Source organism: Pseudochaenichthys georgianus, chromosome 10, assembly GCF_902827115.2.
Source record: "Pseudochaenichthys georgianus chromosome 10, fPseGeo1.2, whole genome shotgun sequence".
Taxonomy (NCBI): domain Eukaryota; kingdom Metazoa; phylum Chordata; class Actinopteri; order Perciformes; family Channichthyidae; genus Pseudochaenichthys; species Pseudochaenichthys georgianus.
Window position 1 is genome coordinate 12,999,588 of NC_047512.1, and position 23,040 is coordinate 13,022,627.

Genomic DNA, 23,040 nt, shown 5'->3' on the forward strand with positions numbered 1-23,040 from the left:
TAACTCCATTACAGTTGCAGGACTCACCAGATCTCAAGTCTTCTGTTCTTTGTTGACGTCCCGATGCTCATATTTAACGTGTAAAACAATCCCGATATTAATCCATAAACTCCTGCAGTAGACACACAGACAGCTGTAGCTCGCAGGAGGAGACCCGCTCAAACTGACGTGGATGTTTCAAATGTGAACGACAGGTGCGGACAGTTCTCATTGGCAGGTTTCTTCGATTACGTTTATATTAACCAATCAGGAGTGTTGTGGACTCATTCCAAACATGCCTGACTTGTCTGCCGTGTTTTGGCTGAATTCTATTTCAAGTGCCGTAGCTCTGGCTGTCGGCCAGAATCCGAAAACCATATGTTATACTGTAAAACTAAGGCTTATTACTGTATATTGACCAATGGGGGGTGGGGGGGGGGGGGGGAAGGAAAACGAAAACAGCAACATAAATAAAACAAGGATAACTGTGACTTGTTGAGTAAATAACAGTGTGTGTTTTAAACCTTGGTCCTCCCTGCAGAAATGTCTCCACTTTCTATCAATTTTTTTTTTTAATGATATTGTCAACTGTATATGTTTACAATATAGTAAGTTAGGAATTTAATGAGAACATATTTATTTACTTTTGTTTCAACATTGGATATTTTGTGTTTGTGGTGGATTCAATCGAATATTGAGAAAATGATTTATGTAAAAAGGTTTTAATTACATTTTACGTTTTTTTTATTTGAGGCTTTTTTTAACAGTTTTATGATTACCTTAAAATTACAAAGACAATCTTAAAGTCTTATAATAGTAATACACTTTTATATTACGAGTTACACATTTAATTACAGATAATACTTTTTATTTTCTGAAAGTGCAAAACTACTGTAAATATTATATAGTAAATTTACTGTAAAAAAAAAAGAGGAAATAAACGTTATTTGTGGTTATTGTCAAAATACTGAAAATAATGTTTTGGGTTGTTAATTTATAGTTAATATCTGCCATTTTACAGGATTTTGCAAGTTATTTAAAAAAACATGATAATTACTATAAACATTTACAGTTATTTCCTGTAAAATTACGATCTTTTTTTACAGTGTATAATAGACTGCAAAACAGAGTAGAGTACTGCAGACTCCAATGAGTTGTTTATAACAGACTCACACTAACAATAGATATTGTTATATGTCACTTAGCTTTAATCTGCAGTTGTAACAGATAATTAGTTACATAACAAAAGTGATCAATGTATACATACAGATGCAGTCACAGAAATGCTGGAGCATTTACATCAGAATACAAGGACAGTGACATTCATTCAGTTTAGAGTTCCATTCCAATATGTTGTATATGGTTATGTGTAGGTTACATAATTTGATTGGGCACATTTTCTCTATTCCAATTTAAAGACGAGTTGTATATCATTCTATAGAATTTAGTATAGGTTGCATCAGAGAGAAAATGTCATGCATGTTTTCTTTGAATGCTATAGATTTCTACAAATTTCTATAGATTTCTACAGATATGTCATGAGTCCGTTCTGTCCTATAGAATTCTTTAGATTGTTATAGTTTTAATAATAGAAGTTTATAGAAAAGTACACATTTATAGTATTCTACAGAATGATCTAGAGATTTCTATAGTATTCTATATAATTCTTTAGCATGCCTTACAAATACAACTATGTTCTATAACATGCTATAGATTTCTACAAGATTCTATAGGATTCTATAGGATGTTATAGATTTTTTTGCTAAGGGGAAGGCCAAAGTAGCCAGAGGACATCTTATCCACAAAGGGCAAGAAAACCTCCTCAATATTTGAAGGATTATGAGTGTAAAGTCGAATAAGATGACCAAGGAGAACTAACCTTTGATTACTGTTATAGCGTTATTTGTGATGTGCCCCAAACATTCATCACCAAATTCTCAATTATGGGCTAAAGCTATGGAGGAGGAAATGGATTCACTAAGGGAAAATGACACATTTACCTTGACCACACTGCCAGAAGGTAAACATGCAGTGGGGGGCAGATGGGTTTACACAGTGAAAGAGAACCCAGTTAAAACATGCAAAGCCAGGTATGTAGCAACAGGCTATAGTCAAGTGTCTGGTATTGATTATAAGGAAACCTTTTCTCCAACTGCAAATATGACATCTGTACGTAGTCTAATGCAAATCGCAGTACAACATGATTTAGAATTGCATCACATGGATGTTAAAACGGCATATTTACATGCTCCTATAGACTGTGAGTTGTTTATGGAACAACCTGAAGGATTTGAGGTTAAGTCAGAGAAGGGGGAGAAACTGGTCTGTAAACTTAACAAATCACTGTATGGTCTGAAACAATCAGGACGGAATTGGAATAAAATGCTCCATGATTATCTAAGTGAAAATGGTTTTATTCAAAATCCGGCTGACCATTGTGTTTACAGTAAACTGACATCTAAAGGTGAAAGGATTATTTTGATAATCTGGGTTGATGATCTTATCATTGCAGGAAGCAACAGTCAAACAATCCAAAATGTAAAAGACATTTTGGGAGCCAAATTTAAGATGAAAGATCTTGGCAAACTTAAGAACTTTCTAGGCATTGATTTCACACAGACAGATGGTGAAATAAAGATGAACCAGAAAAGGTACATCATGAAAATATTGCAAAGGTTTGACATGTCTGACTCCATGCGAGTATAAACAACAATTTGACAATGAAGGTGAATCTGTTGATCAAAAGAGGTATCGTGAAGTGGTAGGCAGCTTGATTTATGTGATGACATGTACTAGACCTGATCTAAGTTTTATTGTCAGTAAGTTATCTCAACACTTATCCGAACCAAAAGAACAGCATATGGTAACAGCAAAACATGTGTTGAGATACTTGAAGGGAACTGTAGACCAGGAGTTGTGTTACAAGTGATTCAAAACTAAAACTTGTTGCATATTGTGATGCTGATTGGGCAGCAGATCAAAATGACAGACGGAGCACAACTGGGTACTGTTTTAGTCTATGTCAGACAGGACCTGTTATTTCCTGGAAATCTAAGAAACAGCCTACAGTTGCTTTATCCACATGTGAAGCAGAATATATGGCATTGGCAGCTGCTACACAGGAACGTTTTTATCTTGTGCAATTATTAAAAGGAATGGACAGTGGAAATGATTATGCACCAGTGACAATCTTTGAGGACAACCAAGGGGCAATTGCACTATCAAAGAATCCTGTGTGTCGTCAAAGGTGTACACATGTTGATATCAAATATCATTTTGTTCGATATGCAGTTAGTGATGGAAACTTTATTATTGAATACTGCCTAACAACAGAAATGGTAGCTGATATTTTAACCAAGCCTGTAACAAAGGGCATGATTGAAAAGTTTGTATTTCATTTTTGGTGTTGAAGGTTAAAATGAAAAAAAAAAAGTGTAAATGTATGTCAAAGGTTGTCAGAATAAGATCAAGTGGGGGTGTTGAACTGTTGTGAACGATTCATCTCTTGAATGCTCTTATGCTGACGTCATATCTGTCATATCTGTCAATCACACAGCTGGTTCTAATAAAGGGATCATTGCTGGCTCACTCGGAGAACTCAGTCAGTGTCATGTGAAATACAATGCAAGTGTGTGGCGTCTTTTATTCCTCCGTAGTATTAGTCCAAGGCTATCTAGACCTTTGCTGGTAATGGCTGCTGTGCCAACAATGACATTTATTTAAAAAGTCTAGGTTTCTCCATTTGGAAAAATATTGTCTTGGGTGTGGTATTGTGCAACATTTCTGATGTTTCAAAAACCTAACAATTGGTACACCTGAATTTCCCTTTATGTAATAACAATACATCTTATTTATTTTAGTTAAATTGATTAACCTTCTTTAAAATGATTCAGTATTCTTATTTTCCTTGCAAGATGTGTATTTTGCTGCAGGGCAATTCTGATGGGAAACCAAGACATACCGTAAAAAGACTTCCATTCAAGCTTCAAGGTTCAAGGCTTTTATTCCAGACTTCCATGTTACCCAGCTGGCAGGCATTTCTTCTCCACCTTTCTGTGCCACATTATAGTAAGTCACTAAGCTAAACTACCTTGATCCGAGTTCACTATGTCACCTTATTAGTGCTGCCTCACTGCCTTAGGCCCGCTCAACCAGAAAATGTGTCACCTATCTGTGTCATTATTTCCCCATTTTTGTGAAGCTAACAGTTCACATCTCAGTCTCACTGTGGTTTATTATCCTGTTTAAACTAGACTGCTGGAGACAGGGCAGTATTTTTGTCAGGGTTAACTAAATGCAGGTTGACTGATTACCTAATGGTTGCTCATTAACTACAAAGAGACAGTGACCTCTTCATAACACCCAAACTTATCAGAAAGCCTCGCAAAATGGACCAAACAGCACACCAAATGAATTTGGTTGACATATGATAAGCCCCAGCTGATGGCTCTATGTATCATCAGCTATAATTAGTACAAACAAGCTTAGTGTCTAGACCGCGGGGGCAATGCTGGTAGATCGCGAGTCATTCATAAACAAAAAAATCCAGCTCCGTTGAAATAGACAAAACAAGTTTTGATCCCTCCTCCCTTGGCCTCCTTGCCACTTCATTCAGGAGTTTACTTGATTGACAGAAAAAGCGACCTATCGCTTTCCAGCCTGTTAACCCAGAATGCAAAGTGATACAAAATCAGTCAAGTGCCAGGAAAACTCAAATTAAGTTAAAGAGACACACAAGAGACAAACAACAAAATGAGTGCGGGACCGAGCAAAAAGCTAAAGACATACCACTTCCACCCAGAATGGGAGGAAGAATATTTTTTTGTGATGTCACATTCAAAGGTTATTTGTCTTATTTGTAAAGCAAGCGTCGCTTTTCCAAAGAAAGGTAACGTGGAGAGGCATTATCGGAGTGTTCACAAGGCATATGACAGCGACTTCCCTCCGAGTAGCGAGTTGAGAAAGAGAAAGGTCATGTATTATTGCTACACAAACATTATCTCGCAGTCTTAGTGTCGCCAACTCGTTTCTAACATGCAAAAAGACAAACAAATGCGTCTATGGTCGGTGTATTTTTGATCTTTCCAATCGAGATGAGATCTCTCTCTCCCATCTGTGTGCGAGGGGGCGGGGCAGTTTACACACACGCAGCTGCTACATGCAGCAACACACGGCGGGGATGGCGGAGAGAAGCACTCCAAGGTGTGGTTAAATGTTACCCATCTTGAGGTGGACAATGCTCGTTACCAAGAGTGCAATAAGTGTTTAGCATGTAAGGGCGGTAACACGAGCAATGTGTCTAAACATTTATCAAAAGTGCACCACATCCAGACGGAGGAATGCACCGGGTTCGACTGTCTTTCTAGTAGCGCTGTAGCCCCATCCACGAGTAACGTTTCCACGTCAGGTGTTATGTATGCTAGCAGCAACACACAGAGTTAACTCAATTATACAAACATGGTGTCACATATGCATACAATGCATACAGAGTTAAGGCTGTTATGACAGTGTTGCGACATGCTTTACGGCATGCGAGGGATTGCTTGACTTCAGAGTAAGCCCGCGAGTTGAGTTGTTGCTGCCTACTGTAATGTCTTGACTTACTGTACAATAAACCTGAGTCGTGAAAGATACTCGACCCTCGATCATTCTACATGGTGTCAGAAGTGACCGGTGAGTCACAGGAATGAAACAAGACAAAGTAGAGGAATATAGATGGCGGAATGGCCAAGTTTAATCCCCCAGCGAACTTTTCGTTTGATGGCCAGAATGGAGGCAACGCTTTGAGCGGTACAGACTCGCTACTAAACTCGACAAAGATGACGGGAGAGTGCAGGTGAGCTGCCTGATTTATGCCATGGGCAACGAGGCAGAAAACATATTCAAGTCTTTCTCTTTTGCCGAAGAAGATGACGGCGATGACTTTGCCGTTGTGGTGGGAAAGTTCAACGAGTACTTTTTCCCGAGGAGGAACATTATCCACGAGAGGGCATGTTTCCACCAGCGGGTCCAGCGGCCAGGGGAGAAGGCAGAGGGTTTCATCCGAGCCCTGTATGATCTATCTGAACACTGTGAGTGTGCGTAAGCCGAGATGAGAATATCCGCGACCGAATTGTTGTCGGGATACGAGACAGAGAGCTCTCGCGCAGGCTGCAGCTGACGGCGGACCTAACACTAGCACTGACGATATGGACCGTCAGGCAGTCAGAAGAGGTCGCAGCACAAGTGAGTCTGCAGGAAGACACAGTGGGATCAGTACAGGAGGTGAGATTCAAAGAAAAAAAGAACAAATGGAAACCTCAACAACATCAAGGCAAGACAAAAGACAGAAAATGGGGGGGAAGTGAAAGGAAATGTGGTAAATGTGGGAAATCACAGCATAGCAAGGAAGAAGGGTGTCCTGCAGCTAAAGCTACATGCCACAAGTGCAGTAAAATAGGACATTGGGCCAGTGTGCCGAAACAGCAATAGATCAGTGAATGAGGTCACAGGGATTGTATAGGCTGAGCAGACCCATTATTTCTTAGGCTCAGTGTGCAGTGTAGATGAGAAAGAGCTGTGGACAATACAGCTCCAGGTGGATTCTACTCCAATGGAATTTAAAATTGACACAGGAGCTGATGTCAGCATCTTATGTGAGGATGCATTTCACACACTGAAACCAGCTGACATCCCATTAGACAGCCCAGGAGGTGAACTGTTGTGTCTGGGACGCTTTAATGCTACAGTTAGTTACAAGGGAAATAACTACCTATTTGAAGCATATGTAGTCCGTGGCCAGAGTGTCAATAACCTAATCAGCCGGGATTTGTCAGTGGAGATGAACCTGGAGAGGCCTGTTGATGAAGTGATATTCACTACCAGTGAACACCTTCAAGCCTATGGTGAGCACGGCACACTAAAAACTGAACCTGTTAAAATCCAATTAAAGGATGGGGCTTAACCATATGCAGTGCATACAGCACGTCGTGTGCCCTTCCCAACGTTACAGATGGTAAAAGAGGAACTGCAGAGGATGGAGAAGAACGGTATCATCGAGAAGGTAACACAGCCTACTGAATGGTGTGCTCCTATGGTGCCCGTTCTAAAGAAAACCACAGGCAAAGCCAGGATCTGTGTGGACCTGAAAAGACTAAATGAGTCAGTAAAAAGAGAGCGCTACATCTTACCTACCTCTGATGAAATAACTGCAAAGCTAAGTGGTGCAACTGTGTTTTCCTCTCTCGACGCTGCAAGTGGGTTCTGGCAAATCCCACTGCACCCAGTCAGCTGTAAATTAACAACCTTTATAACACCGTTTGGCAGGGACTGTTTTAAAAGGCTACCTTTCGGGTTTTCCAGTGCGCCTGAGATCTTCCAGCGGAAAATGCTAGAGACTCTGCAGGGGCTGGAAGGCGTTGAAGTCTTCATGGACGATATCCTGGGGGATATCGACAGAACAGCACGACGCCAGACTCGAGACACACCGCTGCCTGATCGTCCGTGGAAAAAAATCGCTCTCGACCTCTGAGAACATAACAAGCACAACTACCTTGTTATTTCAGACTACTATTCACGGTACCTGGAAATACCACAACTACCATCTACGACCAGTGCCCTTGTCATCCAGAGACTTAAAACGACCTTTGCTAGGTTCGGAATTCCTGAAGAGGTTGTGAGTGACAATGGTCCCCAATTCTCCAGTGCAGAATTCCGGGAGCTGGCACAGCGGTTGGACTTCAGACACATCACGTCTAGTCCTCACCATCCTCAAGGAAACGGTCATGCAGAAAGAGCAGTACAGACCGCTAAGAGAATCCTTCGTCAGGAAGATCCACTGATAGCCCTTATGTGCTATAGATCCACTCCCTGTACTACCACAGGAGTCAGTCCAGCAGAACTGCAAATGGGGAGAAAGATCAGAACGACGCTCCCGACACTCGAGAAAAATCTACGGCCTAAATGGCCTAACAGACAGATTGTCAAACTAAAGGACACGAGTGAGAAAGCAAAACAAGCTTTTTATTACAACCGACGACATGGTGCCAGGCATCTACCAGCTCTACAGCCAGGAGACACAGTCTACACAAAGCTCGACAACGAGAAGTCCTGGAAGACACCTGCGATCGTCTCAAAAGAGTGTGTTACTCCGAGGTCTTACCTCATTAACACACAAGGAGGTGCAGTGCTGCGGCGGTACCGACTTCATCTCCGGGCAGAACCAACTTCCCGACCTGCACAGCACATCCCACTAACACCAGCAGAGAGTGCTGTGGCGATTTCCCAGCCTGTAAGCGCCAACACACCAGAGACTGTTACCCTGAAACCAAGTGAGGTGACAACCCATACACCAACACCAGGACGTGTTCAGACCAGGTCTGGCCGTGTCAGTAAGCCGGCCACTAGGTTGGACTTGTAGACAGGAGTGTTTTGGGTGTTTCACAATGACCTCTGGGGGTGAATGATAAAAAAAAAAACACCTATGGCCTTCGGGGGGGAGAAAATGAATAGGGAAACACAGATGGACTCTGAGTCTGCTGAATTTTGGGTTCTGTTTATTGTGAATGTTATGCACGTGATATTACTGCTGCAATGTTTAGAAAAGAAAACTTGCATCTTGAATTTTATTTTATAACAGCACTACTGAAGGTATTGGTTACCCATCTTTATCACCATAATCTGTGAAGTTAACCTGTATTCATAGGACACTTTTGGTTAGTCAGTACGACTGAATGAACATTTGCTATCAAAGTTTGACTGTTGTTTACTATTACAGGGTTACTATTATTGAACTATTCATATCTTAGACTGCACTTTAACTTTTATCCATGTATTTTTTCTTTTTATGTTTATTTTATTAGCTTTTATTTTTAATGACTGATTTTAAATGCCATTTTCTTAATGTCTTTCGTTTTTTGTAAAGCACTTTGAATTGCCTTGTGTTGAAAAGTGCTATATAAATAAACTTGCCTTGCATTGTTTTGTCTGGTCCTCCTCCCTGTCGTTAGTTTCCCTGGTATGTCTGATTGTCTCATTGTGTTCACCTGTTGTCCTTGTGTTTCTCCTCCCCTGCCCAGCTGTGTCTTGTCCTGTGATTACCCTTCTGTGTATTTAGTCTAGTCTTCCCCTGTGTTCCATGTCGGTCCATTGTTTTCCCTCCATGTTATTCCACGGTCCATGTTCCTTGTGCTGCTCATTTGTTTTTGGATATTTTGGATACTGCCTTTTGACACAGCTTTTATTATTTAATAAAGCTCGCTTTTTGTAAAAATTCTGCATTTGGGTCCTACCTTTTCCACGCACCCTGACAGGCACAAGCAATTTTCACCCATTTATTAATTATGTTTTAAATTTGAGTGTTTCCTATCCCCTAAATCTCCAGGGATGTACAGTTTAATACTGGCCACTTCTTATTATGGGAAATATGAAAACGTCTTTTAAAACTACAATTCCCAGTAGAGAGACGTGCCATAGAACATGTTGCAAAACACACAATAGCCAACACGTGTAGTTCTGGGGACGGGGTGGGGGAGACGGGGTGGACCCGTTCAAATCCAGTTTTGGACAGTCTGCCGTGGTTCCATCCCATTTCAAGTGCTGTTCGACGCTCTGCACACTCTCCAATCACAGAGCTTGAGGACTATCACGGGGTTTGTCAAGCGAAGCGGAGAGAATACTTACTTCCGGGTGTAATATTCTGTAAAGCAAATGAGCTGCTCCGACCCTCGGTCCTGACGGACTCCAACTTGTGTTTATTAATCAAACAAATAAATAAACACAAGGATAATTATGTGTTATTGTTGAGTAAATGGAGAATAGCACAGGGGAAAATAACGTATCTATGCCACAATTTTAGATGCGGATTTTGTTAAACTATACATTGACGGGGAAAGGGGGTAGCAATAAAGATAACACCATTAAACAGTTACACAACATAACAGTTACACAACATAACAGAAATAATATCGATAGCAGCGTCCCTAGCAACCACCTTGGTAACAATGAAAACGTTGTATCGACACAATTTCCTGAAGTAATCTTCGTAATAACTAGCAAACTAAAGATCATGTACATCCACTGCACACAATCTGAAATAACAACTCATTTTTCTCGCATCAAATGACATCAAAAGGCATTTTAATGGCCAAACTAACTTTAAAATAGGCATTTTACACCGAGAATAAAATGAAGTTCGGCCATGTTTTTTTTTTCTGCAGGGAGAAATGTGAAGATCACGTGACATAGCACCAGCCATTGGAATGAATGGTGAAAAAACGTAGGGATCTTACAATTTCAGAGGCGTTTTTGTAGAAATACTACGTCCTACGTTGTGGACCAACGTAGTTATTACACGTCTTTTTATGAGACTGGGTTGAATATCCTCACACACAACCTTGGATCACTGCTGACAGTTGGCGTCCAAAAGATCATGTTATGTTTATTTTAGCTGCAGATGAGGACAGTTTACTCAATCTGTCTACCATCGTGCCCACATCCGTGCCCTATTGCTTCAGTACAAATTGTTGACTTTTTGTCAGTCAGGTCTTAGTTCACTTTAATTAAAACTCCTGCTCTAAATTGTCTCTCTAAAATTAAGGAAAATAGTGCTATAGCCTGCACTATATGCAATTAAAAGTAAATAAATGTGGGTACCACTTTACAATAAGACTACCCTTATAAAGGATTCATAAAGGGTTTATAATTAGGTTATGAATTAGGTTGTAAACACTTTATTAATCATTAAGAACCATTTATAACCAGTTCTAACGTAGTTTTCATACATCAACCCAGGCTCACTATTTGGCAAGATGACTAAGCCTTATAGTGGCTACTTAGCGAGAATCAACTCAGTGAACAAGATACCAAGGATGCTGGCTGATGAAGAAGACGAAGTAAGCTATAGACAATATAAGGCTTAGCAGTACATATAAATGTGGGCTCACTATTTGGCAAGCAACCGGTCAGAGGTGCCCTGTTTATCTCATGTCTTATAAAAGCTTATTAATGATTTATAAAGTGTTCACAACCTAATTAATAAATTAATTACAAACTATTCGTAAACCCTTTATAAGGGTAGTCTTATTGTAAAGTGGTACCCAAATGTGTTGTGTGGAACAGTAAATCATGGGAGTTTTATTTCTTTATTTCTCAAAAGTAAGAAAAGTTATATATGGCTAATGATTGTCTATGCTTATCTCTTTTTGGTTCCTGTAAACTCGACTGTTAACCAGGGAACGGTGTACAACAATGTTTCTCCAAATTACAAACAGTCACAGTTTACACTTCTCTCATTTCAAAGAGCTTCATCTGGAAACTGAAAGAGCCCCAAAGGTCTCTCAGCATGCCATTTTGCAGCTGCTGAGGTCAATTCAGGTCAGCCAGGACACTAATATACAATTCATAATTGTATCATAATGTTAAGGCCTATTTCACTATCAGATAACTGGTTAAACATCCTGTAACACCAAAGGACTAAGCTGTTGTTTTACTGGCTTGTTATACTGTACAACAGCCAGAGTAAATTGCAGACATCCTAATGTACAAAAGCTACTAAACAAACCACAGACCCATCAGGCCCAAATGCCAAATCTCTGCAGAAAATCACTTAATAACAACAATTTATGTCAAGTTGTGTAGTGGTAATGAGGTAATGGTTTTTGGAGCCAAGGCAGAACGTTTAAAAGTTAGCGCTGAGCTTCAGTCTGCAATGTTCAAACCAACAGATAAAGCCAGAAATCTAGGTGTAGTCATGGACTCTGACCTGAGTTTCAACAGTCACATTAAAACAGTTACTAAATCAGCCTACTATCACCTAAAGAATATATCTAGGATTAAAAGACTAATGTCACAGCAGGATTTGGAAAAACTTGTCCATGCCTTTATCTTCAGTAGACTCGACTACTGCAATGGTGTCTTCACAGGTGTCACTAAAAAATCTATTAGGAAGCTGCGGCTGATTCAGAACGCCGCTGCTCGAGTCCTCACTGACACTAAGAAAGTGGATCACATCACTCCTGTTCTGAAGTCTTTACACTGGCTTCCTGTGTGTCAAAGAATAGATTTCAAAATACTGCTGCTGGTTTATAAAGCTTTGAATGGTTTAGGCCCAAAATACATTTCTGACCTCCTGCTAAATTATGAACCATCCAGATCTCTCAGGTCTTCAGGGACTGGTCAGCTTTCTGTCCCCAGAGTCAGAACTAAACATGGTAAAGCAGCGTTCAGTTATTATGCTCCAAATATCTGGAACAAACTCCCAGAAACCTGCAGGCCCGCTACAACTCTGACTACTTTTAAATCCAGGCTGAAGGCTTTTCTTTTTGTCGCTGCTTTTAATTGAACTATTCATATCTTAGACTGCACTGTAACTTTTATCCATGTATTTTCCCTTTTAATGCTTATTTTATTAGCTTTTCTTTTTTAATGCTTAATGTCTTTCATTTTTTTGTAAAGCACTTTGAATTGCCTTGCGTTGAAAAGTGCTATATAAATAAACTTGCCTTGCCTTGTAGTGAAGTTGAGCTAAACCCATTGCTAGTTAATGTTATATCTGCACAAACAATACTTAAATCAATGCACCCAAACAAAGCTCTCAGTCTCTCAAGGAGCAGTAACATAAACTCCTACACAACAAGATTAAAGGACTTCAAGAAGTTACACAGAGTATGGCAGAAATAGCAAACAACAGCAGCTGTGCAACAAGCCAAACAAACCACACGAGCAAACCTCTAAGCAGCAAACTGTATCACACTGCACATTTGATATAAAATGCGTCGCTTACCTTTAGATGAGCATCTTCTCGACGTTGTGCAAACAGATCAATGAAGTCGTTAAAGTTGTCTTTGTATTTGGTCGCCAGGTCGGACTTTATTTACAGCAGTGACAACACAAAAAGTGATGGATTATGATCCTCATTCAAAATGTCACATTGTATCTCAATTGTCTGCAGATTGAAGACCATATGTTCATAAAAATGCTACATGATGTGCGTCATATTACTGCTTATCACGGTCCTGGAGTAAGGTGAGGTGCAGCTGAACTCTGTCGGCCTGTCTAACTTGTGTGCAGGTAAATCCATGGATGTAGGATACAACCATGGATACAACCTGTTTAAAAACCAATATGGCGCATAGCCTAATTTCTTCTCTGATTACCCAATTGACCTGTTGCTCTCAGTGCTGCCACTGGTGGCCGGAAGCTAAAAAGCAATAATCTTTCAGGCTAAAACCATACGCTAAAACTAATGAACTGAGTGAGCAATAACAACACAATAATAATTCTGATTACATAGCACAAAATAGAAAACATGTTTTGATATAATATTAGAAGCCACTTAGCTTTTTAAACAATTAGTTTAAAGCTAAAGACTTGTAATGCTTCTAATTAGTTGTAAGTGTTTTTCTTCTGTTGTAAATCATGTGTTTTACTTTTTATTTGATAGTGCTATTTTTTTAAAAACATAATAGAGAAAATAATTACTACCACCTACATACTTAGGGCACATACCTGAAGTGATCATGCCTTTAGTTTTAAATGTACAAATATGATTTCTTCTGTTCTCAAGTTGAACATAGGTGAACGTTGTTTTTTTGTTTTTGTTTTTGTTTATTGACAGCACATTGAGTATCAGACTCCCTTTCAGATTTGTAGTAAGAGCCACACAACTTCCGTAAACATGAACTAAAGAAAGCTTGGCAAAACCAATCACAAGGTAACAGAGAAGAAAACTCCCTCTGATGCTTAATGCAATAATAATGCTGATTTATGATACCTTAGGTTGAGGGAAACAGCTTGATTGATTAATAAATCAATACATAATCTGAAACAATGAGAAACAGATGTACTAATGGTTTACTGTAGTTTGTCAACATAATCAAAGATATTCTTTAAAAAGTTGTGAAATACTGAAACACAGAATAATTGTAATACACATTGATGTATGTAGATTTGACTGCAGGGTTTAACTATTGATCTTGGTATTGCAAAAAAGATATCCCTCGAGAGCACATCTACTTATTGCACACTCGGCTGATTACTTCCTTGAACTGCAGCGGTAGCCACTTGATTACATTCTGAAAAACAAATAATTTAATAATGTATTTTGTGACCTTGCAAAGAAAGATTTTTAGACAAGTTAGTGACATGCCCTTTTGGTCCATAAAAACAAAACAGCTTTCGCCATGACATTTTGTAGAAATATTCATGATAAAGGCTGAATACTATTGACTTTGGTCACTCCATAATGGTCATATTTCTGGATTCAACCATAAGTCTTGGCAACTGTTGGATGGATTATATTACAGATGCTCATGAGGCTATCAGGATGTACTGCTTTTACTTTGGTAATTATTTACCTTTTCTTTAATGATGTCAATAACGTTAATTATAAAAATACCTGGTCTGCGACAAAATACCTGAAACTGAAGATATTAGTCTTTATCTATCTATATCTAATCTTTAGAAGCTCTTTTGTGCTACACTAGCAAAGGTTAGCATCAAACCTTGTAAACATTATACCTGCAACAACACACTACATGTTCTTCTATTAGCATTTCGATAAGTATAGCCTCAGAGCAGCAAGCACAGCTGTAGACTTGTAATCTGATTATTCAACGGCTTTCATGTTTGCTTAAAGGTGGGGTAGGTAAGTTTCAGAAACCGGCTCGAGTGCACTAAAATTTGAAAGTACGCGCACATAACGTCAGCAGACTGGTGAAAGTGGCCGCCTGTTGCTGGCGAGTCATTGAAGTACTGCTGCAATGCACGCCCAATGAGGGCACGCCCAATGAGGGCACGAGATGCATTTGTGCGTGCACGAGATGGAAGGCTGACAGACAGGGCGACATTGCCGTATTGTACTTTTTACAGTATTACGGCTTCCACAGATGACATTTTTTTATGGATTTTTTGTCAAAGCACTTCAGATATTCATTGCTATCGGGATGTTAAGAGCATTCCATGGAATATAACAAAAAGTGTATCTCGAGCAGGTTTCTGAAACCTACCCCACCTTTAAGTTGCCATTGTCTTTGAAAACCCATTGAACATAAGGTTTGCATCATTGACAATGTAAGATTGTGTTATCTTTCAAATGTCAGTTCTTGCATTCAAGGATCTTTGTATTAAAGAATTTGCACTTCGTCACAATAGCCTGAAACCAACACGGCAGGTTGTCAATAATATTTTTGATGGAGCATAATAACAAAGGCTACAGGGTATACATCTTTACTTTAGACAACTAAATAGTGCAGCCTCTTCAGTTATTCTGCCACACAATGAATAAAATATACAGTAGTGCTACTTTTATCTGGATGTGCAGTTACAGCTCAAACAAAAGCATGTTTTCTCTCTAATAATTCTCCATTGTTTCCCCAAAAGCAGCAGCGGGAAGTAGCCCACTCCCCCCAGCCCCCCTGAAATGAAATCCATACCCCTGATAGTGTGACACCAGAGTACAGAGACTAACCACAGATAAGCCAGCAGGCAGCGCCTCTGCACTTCTCACCCCTTTTGATTGGTTGTACTTTTTACAGTATTACGGCTTCCACAGATGAAATTTTTGTATGGATTTTTTGTCAAAGCACTTCAGATATTCATTGCTATCGGGATGTTAAGAGCATTCCATGGAATATAACAAAAAGTGTATCTCGAGCCGGTTTCTGAAACTTACCTACCCCACCTTTAAGGTCTCTTCCAGGGCATACATAGTTTTTGTTTCACGTTTCAATGACAATTTAAAGCACTACAGTGTTTGTAAAGCTGACCTAGTTTGGCTAATGCCTGCTGATCAGAGGATATGAATGTTTGTGAGTCTTTTTGTTTTTAAAGAAGTATCCGTTGCTTCTGTCTGAGGTGCTGTTTTCAAACACACCCTTAGGTGATAAGCAAACAAAAAAGGTCTCCTCACTTTATCCATGTGTTTGGTATTGCTGTTTGCTTCAAATCAGGTTGGATATTGTAATATAGACAGGAGCTGTAGAGCCATTTGAGCACTTGTTATGAAATAATTATCCAGGTTCCATTTGAGTAATCTTTACATTAAATTAGTAAGTTCAATTTACAATATCCCCCGCTGTCACTCAAAGACACCTTGGTTCCCACTCTGCTAGGGAAGAGAAAGAAAAAGAGACAAAAGTGAAAATTGGGATGATTGGGATAATTGAACTGATTTATCATCTGAAATAAGTCTTTAAGACCTCCCTCTTTGGCAGGAGAGGGATTTGAGTTGAGTGGAAAAAAGATGTTTTTCTTTTAAAACTGACACAATAAGTGACCGATTAAATGTGAAGGTAGATGATTGACGTGCATTCCTGCGAACATTATGCTGTCATATCACCTAAATGGATGTATTCTACATTAAACACTGATCTTTTTAGATGTTTCCAGTCCTGTAAAGATAACCACATTCATGTGAAATACAATACGCTCTTTTGTTAAAGGCGTGCAGGGTCTGTTTCTTTTTCATTTGAGGTTTTTTTTTTTTTTTCTTTCATGGCCCACCGACCAAATCAGTGTGTCTGTATATAGAGGTTTTTAAATTGAGGAAAACCCTCTTAAATAGGGCAATAGACTCTATTTTTCCTGTAGATATGCCTTTCTGTTTTTTTAAATGGGTGTGTTTACGAGAACCGGAAATCAGCTTTTAGTTAACAGAAGACGGCTGCTTGTAAAGCCACTAACACATTCAAGAGGACACTTTACTTTCTTTTTTATCTGTTACATAATTTAATCCAGTTGGTGACTGTTGTGGAAAAACAAACAAACATGGTTTTGGTACGTTTTATTGAGTGTCTGCTCAGTTTAAATGGAGTGTGTTTAAGGGCAGCATTTGTGTGAGTTGGAGTCAAACAGAGAACCTCTGGGTCGGCAAAATGCAAAGTGCATTAAACTTGCATTCTCTCTGCTCTGGGTGTCAGACAACACATATACGTATAAACTACAAACATGTTTCACATTCTTCTCTTGCTTGAATGACCTCACGAGGACTGCTTGTGCAACATGTGGCACTGCAGCATTCTATAATGAGTATGTGCTAATTGTACATTTCCAAAACCCTTTTTGGTGGCTGTGAACAGAAATCGTTGCCTTTAAACAGAGGAAACGCATGGCTTTGAGATCCTTGGGTGGAGCCTTTTGAATCACATGAATGCTGCAATGACTCATCCAGGTGAACACTAGGGTTGTTTAGCACAACAGTGAAGTGGTGAACGTCTCACAGGACAACTGCATTAAAATATCAAAGAGTCCCAGCTGTAGTTTCCTAACACCTTTCTTCCCCCATCTCTTGTCCCCCACCTTTTCTTTGTGTCCTCTTTCTCCACCTTCCACATTGCCTTTAGCACATAAAGTCAGCTTCACTGTGATTGGCAGGGAGGACATTAATGTGTTATTCATTGGTGGTGAACCATTCCCATCTACCTGAGGGCCTGCCTGCGTGACCACTCAGGCAGCAACTCTCACACCGGAAACACATGTTCCAATCCCTGCTTTGTAAAGTCATTTTAACGCTGTTTCCAACATATCCCTGACTTTTGGCTGCACTGCAAGCATCTCCAGTTTATGAAGAACCAAAAGGAGGTAGAGGAGATGTCCGGAGTCACTGTGACTCACTTTTCTGAAGGTAAGCGTCATGCATTTAGATCATATTCAGGCACGAGAAAACAATGTGAATAATCATTAGTGCATGTTCATGGCTTTGTGCGCTGAGTAAAAGACAGGAGGACTTAACCTTTCCACGAAAAGTTTGGCTTGTTTTCACACATACAATTCTAATCAGTTATTGTGCACTGGTCTGTGATCTTTTACTCAGAATGAACTATGCCACTTCTTATCATTGTATTTTCACAATAGCATTTGATTCAGATATTATGTCTGGTAAATAAAAAGTGATACATGTTTGATGAAAGTCTGCCCCTCTTATCTAGAATGTGCATTAATTTGCATGCATTTCCCATTGTGCTCGTTCAGGATGATATGCAGTAAACACGGTTGGTTGTTAAGCGATGACCTTTATGGACAAAGGTCACAGTGTGAATATAATGAGCAGCAAATCAATTTAACTATGATTTATTCATTGAGAGATGAACAATCGACACAAAAAAGGGTTTGTGTTGGACTTCAGGTCCCACTCTGCTTTGTTGTGAACTTTACGGTCTTGAGTTACATGTGTTTATTTTTGTCTTAAAAATGCATACCAGAGTGTCAAATTGATCAATCTCATCGATTTAGAATAAACACGGAAAAACATTTTGAGACAGTCTCTCGTTTTATTACAGTTTATGTTTTTATTGGAGGCAGTTTGTGGTAAATGTGTCCTAGCTCACAGTCTGTCTGCACAATCACATGTGCTGCACATATTTAATGTTTGACCACAACAATGAACGTTGGAAGCTGCTGTGCACTCTGTTAGACATTTAAAGCTCTAAGTCAGTAACATATTGTCTACAGATTCATCCAGTAGCACTTATATGTCATCCATTGCTGAATCATGAAACGTTGAAACATTTGATTGAATAGACATCCAGGGAATATGCTTTGTTGCTTCTATAGACAACAATGTTAATATCATGCCTGTGTGGGATGTGTTGAGCTCCTGATGCTCCTGCAGCTTGATTCATGTTTCACACGTAGACTAAACCAAACTCACGGTGCACTTGCAATGAACTCGCTGACCACACAACATTAGTTTAGTAAAGTAGCATTTTCTTGCTTTCCTGGCCTGTTTGTTAGTGATGTTATAGTCACCGTTTGACTCTTTGCTGTGTCAGCGATGAAAGTCCCCAATGCATACTGCACGTACATGTCTGTGCTGTAAAGGAAATGTAGCGGTTATATGAGGTCATGTGTCAGTCTATTTCTACATGGATTTGATATAGAGTAATAAGCAATGACCAAGCTCTACAATATGAAGCTTCGATCTGTGCATGTCTTGTTAGAAGGACAAATAAATAAGAACACAAACTATACGATTGTGCTCTCATGCAGTCATTTTGGACCAGGGCCTAAGCCAGGACATGAGACCTACATGTGTCTTTTTTGGGGGGGCCTGGGTTTGGTCAAAGACAGATAACAGTAATACTACATGATCAAATATATATTTTTATCATAACATATATAACATGCACATACATACTTAAGGCCATATTCACCACAACTCGTGATACAGTAGCTGAGGCCTACATTTCGAGATAAAAGTCGATGTGCTCCGGTTTACAGATAGTTTATTATCATTATGCAACACAGGGTTTCACAAAGAAATACAGTTGCAAAACTATTTCACACAAGAAGAGCATGATGAAACACAGGGAAACAAAAACAGAGCCAAATGCACTTTTTAGACTTTTTGTTTGGTCTCTATTGATTTGTTTGCAGGAGATAGACAGGAAAGGAAGAGCGGGAGGGGGCAACATGCAGCAATTGCGTTGTGGGTGAGATTTGAACCCCTGCTGCTGCAAAGACTAAAGAGTCAGGTGAGCTATCAGGGCGGCCATCATCATGCATTCACACCAACAATTGAGTTGTTAACTTGTCTGAAAATTCACACCGGCAAACAGCTACACCATGTTTCAGAAGAGAGACCGATGGAAACAACAACCATGTCAATGATTGCACATCTTGACACATTTTAAAGCAAACATTCATCAAACTGGTAGATACAAATAGAAAAACTGCAGCTTGCGTTTTCAAACCAGATGCACGACACTGATAGGAACATCTATTAATTGTTTTTATCTGGCCTTTTTCACCAAGAATAGCTGCTTCTCCTAATTGGATACTCTTTTGATTGTATCCTTAAATGAACTGAGTCAGATTCTGGCTGAAATTAACAAAAGACTGTGCTGCCCTCTCATGGCAGTGGAGGGAAGAGTCATGTTCTTCTTTTGTTACCTTTGTCTTGCCTCTGGCCACTAGATTACCAGTTTACTAAACATCGAGGAACTTTTTCTACTTGGGGACATGGTTTATTATTTTGCATCCACCGACCAATCCAAAATCAACTAGTCCGTTTGAGAAATACAATTTTACTGAGCACCTAAGTTGCTCCAAGAAAGAGCTTGTAAGGTTTTAACTTGTAACTTCTATCATAAATAACAAGCAGATATAATGTCAGTAATTCTATTTCACTATTAGTAATTAAATACAAGGAATCCACAAGGAAATATTACCACCTTATACAAAGGCTATTTGTTTTGAATGCTACGTTATTTCCTTTAGAAAGTAATCTTCTCTCGTAGCGGTTGTCTCTTTGTTCCCGTTTATGCCAGTTATAATATCTTTCAACATTGGCAACTAAATTACTCTCCCAAATTGTCAGAGGAAATCACATACATTACATTCCTCCAACAATAGGCAAGTACATAGAAATAAGTACAAAAATAATTGGTCAAAAATATTTTCATGAAAGTTACATTTGAACGAATGAATGAGTGAAGAACAATTCAGGAAGTTACAGCTAGTCAATGAATAGCTAAATGGTTTCTGAGTAAGTCTGAATCAAGATTTATAGATAATGACGAGACAAACAGGCTGCGACAAATTATAGTTAAAATGTATTCAAACCATGGAATCAAAACGACATATATCTGATATCTAACACAATAACAATTTGTCATGATGTGTCGTTTAATTTCTGCTGAGGAAAGTGCCAAATACTGAGAAGAAATGCATCCTTTACATTATAAAAATACAAGGTAATGTTCCTCTTCCTAGGTGGTGACCACCAGTGGAGTCATTCTATTCCTCTTTCAATTTTGCCGAGCAGCAGGTGCAGTGGGTTGATACAGCTCGTGTGTCATGAGCCTTGAAACAACGTGTTTTATTTATATTGTACTACTTTGACTCTGTTTGTCTTTGGTATTGCATCTGGTCTCAGATACTCCGATGCCTTCTGTGAAAACCTATTAGTATTAGTAATGTTGTTAAAGTGATACTGTGAGTTTTGCCTGAGAGGGATTTGGAGCTGGTTTTAAAGATGGGTCTCACATTTCGTATTATTTTCAAAGGGTGGTTTGATGCAATTCTCCTGATTGACAATAGGTGGCAGTAACGTGCCAAGAAATGCAACAATGACATTACATTACAGACATAGGCAAGAAAGGAGAACTCTGTACAAATGTTTAAATTATTCCAAAAAGATGCTCTGTACATTTTTGTCAAGGCAGAGTTTACTTAACATGTTGTTGTTTTTTATTTAGGCCTAAGAAACACAATATCATTTTGGTAAATGGTATCGTTTTGTATGTTTACAACAACATGTTTTGATGGGGCACAGATTAATAACTTTTTCTTATAAACAGAAACATATTGTCAAAATAGCAATTTAAAAACGTTCTAATCCAATACAAATCTCCACATGGATATTTTAAACATATCAAAAATAAGCAAAGATTAACTTTTGTTATTATTTTCTTTATGAAAGTTGACTGCCTGTCTTTTCTCACTGCACAGTTATTTAACGAGGGTTACAATTAATGAAAAACACATATTTACCAAAATAAAAATAACGCATATTTGCATTTTACCTACGACATGAATCAACAAATTTGAAAATAGAAAGAGGTTATAATTTAAAATTGTTTGTTTTTTGGCACCCCACCCCACCAGTAGGTATATAAAAGATGTCACAAACAGGACATGCTTCTGGTGATTCAGCAGAATGACATGTATCATGTTTCACAAGATGCTTCAAAGACAAAAGCACTGAATGAATCACAGCAGAGGGTGAGTTAAGGTGTGTACACATTTTACAGAGTTAGCTACTTGGTAAACTTTCTTATAAAAGTTTAATCAGGACAAACATATCAAACACAATACACATATTTCAAAAGCTGAAATACTAGTTCATAGGCACAAGGACCCAGCAGACAGAAACATGCCTCCCTCTTCCTGCCCTCTCACTTCCTCGCTCAAACCAATGTGCTGCTGGAGGAGGGGCAGTTTCACTTCAGAATGTGTGTGTAAGTGTGTGTGTGTATGTATGTATGGGTGTGTGTATGAAAGACATTGAGAGCACATCAGTGGTGAGTGCAGGGTGATTTGGGGGCAGAGAGAAGGATGATGGGTTGACCTTTGGAGAGCGTCTCACCTAAATAAACTGGATAACATGGAAGCCAAAAAGGTCCTCCATTTTGTGCCATCTGGTAAGTATACAGGGGTGGAGGGTTGTGAGGAAGGTCTGTCATTATGAAACATGAGCCAACAGAGCCCAACACGTGGAGAGATCCTCTCTACAGACTGTGTGTGTGTGACTGAGCTGATAGCATTTGGAAAAGGTGTAAGAGTTATCTATAGTGCCGGCTTTTATCGTTGGATGTACAATAATTTCTATTATCTTTTATTTGCCAGCTTCTGTGGGTGCTATTTCCTTTTTTTATGTCTTTATGTGCTCTGTTTTAAAAGCACAGAATATGAGCAAGATGCTTTTTATTGCCAGGAAAGCCAGGAAGTCAAACGGATATGGCTTAATATTTACAATGTGGCAATAAACGGCACACTTATCTGTCATAGATAGGTTTTTTACAGCTAACCTGCAATTTATTTTGGCATGTTTTAACACTGTTATAAAGCCACACTGCTGGGGTTATCATTCAGAAAAGCACATTGCATTCAGTGTGTATTAAGTTAGAAAGACTATATTTTATGTTGCTATAGTGTCATATATTATCATCATAGTTACACAACTCTTATTTTATCACGTCACTTGCATAATATAACTATTACTCTGGCTATCAAACAACTCACGAGAGCTCTAAGACAATTATCCAACACAAACATGATTGGAAACTATTTTGATTATTGTTTTAGAGTATTACAAATCCGGCCAATACTAATGGGTCTGAATTAATGTGAGGCTTTGCTTCTTTTCTTTATGTTATATAAAGTGAACTGAATATATCTAGGTTTTGGGCTGTTGGTCGGACAAAGCTAGTGGTTTTAAGTTGTAACCATGTTATTTGCTATTTTAAACTTATGATCAATTAATTGAGAATTGGCCAATTATTAACCAATACTGAAAAGCAATTGCAGAACTACAACAGGTATACATGTTTTTCTGTTCAGTGCCATTAATGGGTTAAAAAGTCC

General features: G+C 38.9%; 1 protein-coding gene across 3 annotated transcripts in view; it reads left to right on the forward strand.

Moving 5' to 3' along the window:
* Window positions 1-23,040, forward strand: part of LOC117453809 (solute carrier family 4 member 11-like) — a 49,650-nt gene that overhangs the window by 5,547 nt on the left and 21,063 nt on the right. Inside the window, exon 1 of one of the 3 annotated variants that reach the window (XM_034092798.2) lies at window positions 17,402-17,578. The exons of 1 other annotated variant lie outside the window; for it this stretch is intronic. In XM_034092798.2, coding sequence (XP_033948689.1) covers window positions 17,518-17,578 — 61 coding nt within the window. In that variant the 5' untranslated portion in view covers window positions 17,402-17,517. Of the gene's footprint in view, window positions 1-17,401; window positions 17,579-21,870; window positions 22,098-23,040 lie in introns of those variants that run through there. One more of the 3 variants, XM_034092799.2, reaches the window with a different exon arrangement.